The sequence below is a fragment of the Choristoneura fumiferana genome, chromosome 27 (genome assembly GCF_025370935.1).
Source record: "Choristoneura fumiferana chromosome 27, NRCan_CFum_1, whole genome shotgun sequence".
Lineage (NCBI taxonomy): Eukaryota > Metazoa > Arthropoda > Insecta > Lepidoptera > Tortricidae > Choristoneura > Choristoneura fumiferana.
The window spans coordinates 7,113,720-7,122,647 of record NC_133498.1 but is presented as its reverse complement, the minus strand read 5'-3'; the positions used below and the strand labels follow the sequence as shown (position 1 = coordinate 7,122,647).

The window sequence follows — 8,928 nt, the reverse complement described above, 5'->3', positions numbered from 1 at the left end:
AAATAGTATAAGTGTAAGAGAAACCGCACGGCACGAACTTCGAGTATCGTAGTAGCCCTGCTGCCACAGAAACCCTCATTGAAGGTGGGGTGGGGCCACATACAGTCGCTCGACGCTCGTTTCCCACCAATTTCCAACGTCAAATCTGGTCACGTGACATTTAGCGATAAAGCTGATCAGCTAAACAAATAAATCGCTGGAAAAAAACCTCTTCAATTATTTTTTTTCATTCCCCAATTTCTTTTATTTGTACCACTGCCACGACTGCTACTAAATTAGATTAAGAAATCAGCTTCCAAGACCAAGACCATTTCTGCAAGAAGCCATCTTGTCGCTCCTGCTCGACGCGGCGACTTGACGCTACTTCATTGAGTCGCGGGAAATTCAGTCCCATTCAAAATGGGGTCACGTGACCAGATTTATCGCTGCACACGAGCGACTAGCGACTGCATGTGGGGGCACCCTGGGCAGGCAGATATATTACGACCTAGCTTTGGGTACGCTTTTATTGAAGCAGAGACGTAGACTTACTATCATTTAAGATCTACCTCACATTGTCAATGGAAGCCAGGAGGAATTCTGTTTACAAATTGGGTACACTTCTCAGCACTAAGCAGTCCATGATCGTTTCGCTGTGCCAAGCCTGCTGAAAATGGGTAAGTCTTATCAGAATCCTATTTTCCTATTTATAATATTTTAAATGCGAAAGTTTGTGCGTGTGTGTATGTTTGTTACTCCTTCACGCTAAAACGGCTGGACGCATTTGAATGAAATTTGGTACGTAGATAGCTGGACGTCTGGAATAACACGTAGGCTACTTTTTATCCCGATATTCTCGCGGGATAGGAATAAAATCCTCGAAATATCAACCGCTGGGCTTAGAGTAATGAAATTTGGTGTGTAGGTAGCTAGACGTCTGGAATAACACATAGGCTACTTTATTCCAATATTCCCACGGGATATGGATAAAATCTTGAAATTTCAATCGCTGGGCTTAGAGACGTTTTGTACAGTTCTTAACAACAAAACCTCAATGAAGACCACGAAATAAATTTTGGGATTTCCCTGACTAATTTTGTATAATCCCGGAATTTTAATTGTAACTACCAGATCGAATAGTTTACGCGTGCGAAGCCACGGGTTAACTCTAGTATCTAATAGTTCTACATAGAAACTTACCATGTAGTTTTGGGGGCGCCATCTTTGGCGGAGTAGGCAAAATAGATGCTTGCACTGAACTTACAGCGCTCTCGCGGAATAGGAGGATTCAAATAGTAATAGCTACTCGACAACAGATGGTGCTGTTCGCTGTTTGTATGAAAAGAGAAAAGTTGCAGAAAACCAATCGCCTCAAATTCAAATAACATGAAGTTTAAATAAAATTATTTGTCCATAGTTTGTACCAACAATTCTAATCATTCATAATCAGAGATAGAGAATACGATAGTACAGTCACCAGCTATCTGCCACAGCAGAGCGTGCAAAAATATCTGACACGTCCTTCCGGCCCTAGAAATAGAGTCGTATGCACGCTTGTTGTGAGTCAACTTGTGACAGATATTAGTGCTGGTGACTGTACGTCGGCAGGCATTCAGTCAATAGAGAGTAAATACGAGCTTATTCATTCAGTTCTAAAACACGACTTCGCAGTATCATTCGTTCTTTTTTCCTCATCCTAAAAACAAATGCTAAACGATGACTAAACATTTGCTATGAATAAATAACTGCTCGATCAACTAGCTCTTAGTGGCTCATTGCGGCAATCGTCAATGGATTATCGCTTTTTTTGTTTCAAACCAATCCGCATCTATATCCGCCGAAAGACGTCCACTGCTGGATATAGGCCTCCCTCATAGAACGCCACAATAATCGGTCCTGTGTTACCGCATCCATCGGATCATACCTGCCCACGTTACGTCTTCCGGTACAAATCAACGCACGTAAAAAGAGCTCCTGCTGATATACCTGCGCAGTGAGCGAAATACGGACAAAATTGGCGGCGGAGCAGTGGGGGACGCGGGAGGGGGCGTAGAAGCGCGCGCGCGGCTGGCAATATTGTTAGTTGACAGATGCGAAAAGGTCCCCTCCACTAGCCACCCAGAGCTCTTTTTACGTGCGTTGACTTGTACGGACCTGCCATTTAAGTACACATACGCTTGCTTGCTATCATAAATATAAACTCAATAAAACGACAATTTATTTGCATTTCACTTTATCACCACATCAAAATACATTTTAACTATATTAAAACAAATTCACCATAAAAATAAGACTACTTTAGATTGGCATATTTCATATATTCAATAGACAACTACGTAAATAATGTTTATTTCTATTAAGTCTGACTTGAAAAATACAGAAATGTTTAATTGCAGAATAACAGACATTGAAAACAATTAAATTCTTTTATATAGAAGTTCGTGATCGTATTCGGCACATTTTTGACCAATATAAACTCTAGAAACTCAGGCTCATTTCATTTCATTTCACGAAACTACAAGTTACAATTTTCAAGCGGTAGTCTCTTTTCAATGCATGCATACTACCGCTTAAACAAAGACAACTACCGCTTCGGAACAGTTTTCGCAATTGCTCATGATTGGCTAAAGCGACCAAAAAGCAGCGTCCCGTCATGATGGCTGCTTGCAGGAATGATTTTGGCCTTGGAAGCTGATTTCTTAACCTCTAAATAAATAGATAGTGAGATAGTTTTTTTATACATTTTTGGAAGAGGAAGGACTTACACTGTGTGAACTAAAAATATATATTTGACATAAAGTGTGCCAATAATAACCAAGTCTAAAAGGATAAGAAATAGAATAAGAAACATACAATTTGTCTATACATTTATATCAGTCATAGTAACAGTAACCACAATGTCTGAAAGATGCATGAAAATTAAGGAATGTAAAAGATAAATATAGTTCAATAAAGTTAAGTTAATAGCTACGAATAAATAATAACTGAACACAAATTCCGCACAAAAAGTAGCCATACATTAAACCAAAACGACTTATGATTCAAATACGAATCATTTTTGAGATTGCAAATATACGAGCTTGTTGATTGGTTAAAATTCAGAAACAGAGGTTTGCGCGCGTGATGCAATGTCAGATGACGAACAGAACACGATTTTTAAGCCTAACTACTAAGAACACGTATGGCCATTTTTCTAACGCAGTTACAATTCCTGACTTATTATTTATTCGCAGGTTAATAGATATGTCTACGCATGCATCGTTTCAGACAATTAACTTAGAGCCTCATCGTTTAGCTTGTACAATAGTCGATATTTAAAAAAGTAATAAAATAAAAAAATTTGACCGACATTTATTTTAGTTTGGTCAAGTCCAGAGGCTTCATGTCTACCACTCTTGGAATCACAATCGTTTTCACCATTTCTTTCCGTCACACAGGGTATAATATGAGGGTAGATAGAGGTAGTGAATGCGATAGCGAATATTTGTGCGTTAGACATTACGGCCACTGGTCAAAAGTAATCTAGAAACTAAAAGCGCAAACCAAACATGCACCCATATACCCATAAAATGATTAAACTATTTTTTATTTATAATACGTATTCGTTAAAATAGGAAACAACAAGCGACAATTTTGTACAAAATATAACAATATCGTCCACATACAAGCCTTAAGTTTTTCAGAGCAACGCCAACACGGACATAATTAAATAAAAAACGTATTCACTAAAAAAAATATATTAATCATGTTTCAATATGAATCAGGAATGTAGGGGTTAACATTTAAGTCTTGGCGCTGCCCCGAATTAGTTCAAAATTGCGCAATATTCGTATTAATTCGTCATTTCTTCTTCTTCATCTGCTTGGCTCTCTTTTCTCTTCTCTTTTAATCTCCTTGTCTTTTATCGATTTGTAGAGTTTGTAGCCGAAGAATACTGGAAAGAGAAAAGTATCTCGTTAATAATGAATTCAATCTCACGCTCCTTTGAGGAGTTCCGTCTCTGTTTTTTTTTAATAAACAGCATCACGGATACCTGTCACATAAAATTTATGTTAAGGAACATACAACCAACAGTGGCGAAACGCCCTAAAATTGGGTAGTTTGTTGGGTTAAAATAAGTTTTTGGTAAAAATTCCATTTTTAATACAAGTTTTTTTTGCCGACTGTACTTTTTGTTGACTGCACTTGTATTGTCACCCAAAGTACATTTGCATACCATTAACCGTTGAAGATTCCATTAACCGTTGAAGAGTTCCGTCCTGCGAAGACGATCCTAGCCGAACTGCCAGGATGTCACTACCAGATTATTGTATTGTCACGCAATTGACATAAGTATACCAAATTTCAAGTCAATAACTACTGGAAAGTTGGTCGAATTTAACTTGCAAGATTTGATTACAGAGAGAGACAACGGGACAGGTGAAACTAATTAAAAGCTTGTAAACAAACTATTTAGTTCGTCAGTTAGGTTTGCAGAAATTATAACACGCGTATTTTTTTGTGTCCATCAAACGAATAATGACAAAGATGAAGCACGGCAAAGTTCCGGAGGGTACGAAAATATCCGATATTTATTATAAATATCAAAATATCGGATATTTTACGATATATATACCATGTATATCAAAAGTTTGATATATATCCATTTTGTATGAAAGCCATATTATTATTTGTAAAATAAAATAAGTAAAATAGTTTCTGCACTTTATCAATTAGGTACTTTCTTTGTAAAAAATAATAGAGTAAACACAACAAAAAGTTACTCTTTCGTAACGAAAATTTTCTGACACGCACGACTGACGACATTAACGCCGGCAGAAGTGTTGGATTAGAACCTACTATTAGGGAGTATCTTTTAACTACTCCAACGGGCCAACGCCATCTACATTTGGGATAATATATTATAATTTTATATTATTAAGTAATTTTTGGCTATTTTTTGGCCTTTGTTACTGTATTTCTACTTCCCAAATATAGATGGTGTTGGCCCGTTGGAGTAGTTAAAAGATACTCCCTAATAGTAGGTTCTAATCCAACATACTGCACTAATGGGCGTTAATGGTCAGACGTGTCAAATTTCGTTACGAAAGTAAGTTTTTGTTGTGTTTACTCTTTTATTTTTTCTTTTAAGGCTAAAGGTAATAAAAAGTCAGATAATCTTTGTTGTTGGATGGAATAGAAAGTATGGATGTAGAACAAAATTACGATTTTTTCCTCACAGGATTTCTTGACGTTTTCCTGACGTCAAGAAATTTTGGATGTGTTATGCAGTTTATGTTTTATGATCTCGTCTAGTGTTGATAATTTATTGACAAAACTGATTTCTTGTCAATTTCACGACGGGACAACTTTTTGAGAAATACTCCAATGTCCAATATTTTATGACGGACTAAGGGGCTGTTACACCACCCATAGATTAATTTTAACTGACGGATAAATGTAATGCCGTCTCCGTCTATTCAAACAAAACAAACAGAGACAGCATCACATTTATCCGTCAGTTAAATTTAATCAATGAATGGTGAAACAGAAGTTTATTCCAATAAAACCAGAATCGACAGTTTTAAATTGTTTCCGGCAAATAAAAGCTGAAAAAAGAAGTTTTAAATTATGACACTTTAAACACAAAACACAGATAGTTCAGAAATCAATCTTTATACAAGTGTGCTCGAAAAACGCACACATAGACACTGCTCACGGACACGATATCTCAGAACGGTTGGGACCAGTGCGAGCGCGAGTGCCATCCGCTTGAGACACGCGTCTGTGAACTTTTTTGTGCAATAATGGAGCAACAAAAAAAAGTTATTATTACTATTCAGTGGACGCTTGTTTAAATTAAATAATCGTGAATTTCGTCAATAACGAAACCGTCGCAAGATATTTTCTGTGACAAATTTATAATACAAACAATGACATTAAAATTAAAATATTTTAGCTATTAATTTATATTTCCGTTCTTCCCGTTTCATTCTCAACAATAAATCAAACAACTAGATACGAGTGCCACACAATAGTTTTTTGGTGCATAAGCCATAGTTGACAACCTTAGAGCGACCGCCGAGCGTAGGTATGCAAAGTGAAGTACATACAGGAGATTGACTTCTGAACTAAGTCTGTGTTTTGTGCTTTAAATGTTTAAATTACAAACTAAAGTCTTGTTTAATAATCAAAGCAAAAAATGAAGATGCTATCGAGCACTAGATAAAGTGATAGGTAATCAGCTTGATTGGTCCCCGGAAAGACGTGTCGTTGTAATGTGAAGTCTTATAATATTTCAGTTATTATCTATGTTGATATCAAATGAAGATAAAGGGCGAAACAACACAGTTAGATTTTTCATTTGCTTTTTACTAAGATTTAAACTAGACTAGAGGACTATAGGACTGGCTCTTGTGTGCAGTGAAGTATCGAGGAGGCATTTGCCCAGAAATGGGACGGAATAGTAATAATTAAACTAGATACCGACCGAACATTCGGTCGAACGAAACAGAAAATTCGTGGTTTTTGACTGGTATTCTAAAGTAATCAGAGTGGTCAAGACATGGAACAAACTACCAGAAAATGTAGTCTCAACACTGAATGTGAATCAATTTTAGAACCGGTTGGACCAACACATTAACAGTACAAAGAATACTTGAACAAGGAACAGCTGGATACAGGCACCTATCAGTTGCTTGCAACTGCCTGCCTGAAAACTTAAATAATAATAATCGATTCCCTATTTCCAGTAAGCTATAAAAGCCATCTCAGGCTAACAGCAACAGTCCTTTCGAAAAAAAAGAAGAATCGGTGCCAAATGTTTCGTACATGTGTGTGTTTTTAGTTACCTCTCAATACTGAAGATAAGAAAATTTACTCAAAGGAAACGTTCCTTTATTTTTAATCTTTGTGAAAACAACGAAATCGCAGGCGACTGTAAACATACCTAATAGTATCACGAACAGTATAATGCCTCCACCGATCAACATAACATGGAATCTAATGGCATCTTGAATAGCGGTCTCTAGACCGCTCATATCAAAAGCATTAGAGTCTTGAAGCTTCAGAGCAAGCTTACTAGCCAAAGCTTCTTTCATTTTACTAGCAAATTCTTCTCTTTCCTCTTCACTCATGGCGTTGTATTGCTCTATAACGTCCTTTAGTTTCTTCTGGACGCCTTCTGCTTCCTCGTCTTCCGGTACTTGTTCAATCATCTTTTTAATCATGGACAACACATCCAAGTTCCTTATAGATTCGGTCAGTTTTTCGCCGATTACAGTCGCGATGTTGAGTTTTGGCGCGTCGACCTCCATTGAGTCCATTGCTTCGTCGGCCATGTTGATGCTTTTTGGCGGGAATTAAATGTCATTAGTTTGTTTTTAAATTTATTTTACGAAGCGTTCAGTTTAAACAGTAATGGCTGCGTTCATTTTAATTTATTTGTATAATCTTTGCAACTGAATGAAGTTGTCATGAAAGATTTGTTTAATAAAATTATTGTTATTTATAAGAGATAACTCACCGGAGTGTAATCAAGTCGACACCTTTAGATAAACTAATAAATTATCAAAGGACCCTGATTTATTTAATACTGGGTGCAACATTATTTCAGTCTTATTACGTTTAATAGAGATAAGAATTGAAGACACGCGATACGATACGATACAGCAAAACAAGTTCAACAAGTTCTAGGTTTCGAACGATAAATTTATAACCTATCGGGATATTATTATTGTCGTTTTATCTTTTAGCATTTTGTATTGTATTTTTTATCAACTAGTCAAATTATTTAACGTTGTTTTCAACACAAAACCTGTCAAACCAATGTCTTAAATAATTACCAAAATACCTTGTATTAGCTTGTCTAGGGTTTCAAAACTTTAAATGATTGCTTACTTATATGTTACATTTTACACCAGAAAACTACTCTTTTAGAATAATGTGGTATTTTTTGAGAATATACGTTAACATTGGTGAGTAGAGAGAACTGAATTGTAATAGAACTGGATGCAAATAGGAACAGCTACTGCACTGGCCATTGCAACACACTTGTTATAACTCTCTGCCTGTCTATTTGTATCTGGCGTATGTCCAAACAGTAAAATGTCGCTTACAATGTATCTGATTGCACTAATGCAATAGTTGACAAGCGTGTAGGTTTTTCACCTCTAAACTATAAGCCAGCGGTGCATATTGGTTAATGATATATATTATAATCGTTAATGTTAACCAAGTTGCAGGCAAAAGCTAGCCTATATAAAATAATCCGTATTCCTCTTGGTTACGACACAATTTGAGAACGACTTTACGGATTTCATCCATAATTTTTCTTAAGTTTTCTATACTTTGTAAACATCTTACGGAAAAAAAAGTTACGCAGAAAATTTAAGAAAACTAACAACTACATGAACTTTCCTAATGTGACCTTAGCGCGTATCAACTGTTAGGACTAGAGACATGAAATTTGCCGCAGGTTAAAATAATATGCAACGTTAGTAAAATTCACAATCCATCGAATCAGGGGTCACCTACTTTACAGAGGTTCATATTGTTGCATTATAAGTACGTTGTTATTGTAAGGTCGCGGGTGAGCAAAGTAATTGATTATAGTTCATTCAGGAAATTTCGGTACCTATTTCAATCTGATGGTTAACGCGAAGCCGGGGGTGGCTGGTCAGCTGGTAGTTTTTAATTTAATATCAATATCGCCATGAGAACACGTAATAATACCAATGTGTTATCTAAATATTGTTTACGCAACGGCCGGCGCGCGACGTGGCCAATAGGTTCGATTCGAATACAGATACCATATCAAACAAATACGAATATACCGAGGAATGACCTATACCACTTTCTTGCGAGTGTATTTATCCTAGCCTACTAGTTTAATATAACGTGTTTCTTATTCTAGCGGCTCAAATTTTGATCACTAAGGGCACATTGGTAGCGCCTCTAGCGGCCCGTATT

The 8,928-nt window shown here is 36.5% G+C and overlaps 1 protein-coding gene across 1 annotated transcript; it reads right to left on the bottom strand.

Annotated features, from left to right (window-relative positions):
* Positions 1-3,700: 3,700 nt before the first annotated feature.
* On the bottom strand, positions 3,701-7,506 carry LOC141443644 (uncharacterized). The gene is made up of 3 exons (XM_074108989.1): positions 7,484-7,506; positions 6,908-7,305; positions 3,701-3,913 (listed from the first exon to the last, which is right to left on the bottom strand). Exons 2-3 carry the CDS (start codon positions 7,296-7,298, stop codon positions 3,834-3,836), a joined length of 471 nt encoding a protein of 156 aa, XP_073965090.1. The 5' UTR covers positions 7,299-7,305; positions 7,484-7,506; the 3' UTR covers positions 3,701-3,833.
* Between the last annotated feature and the right edge of the window lie 1,422 nt (positions 7,507-8,928).

Excerpts from the sequence above, each read along its gene's own strand:
- LOC141443644 (XM_074108989.1), bottom strand. The coding sequence starts at position 7,298 with ATGGCCGACGAAGCAATGGACTCAATGGAGGTCGACGCGCCAAAACTC. Across the intron at positions 3,914-6,907 it reads ACTGTTCGTGATACTATTAG|TATTCTTCGGCTACAAACTC; the intron begins GTATGTTTACAG and ends TTCTCTTTCCAG.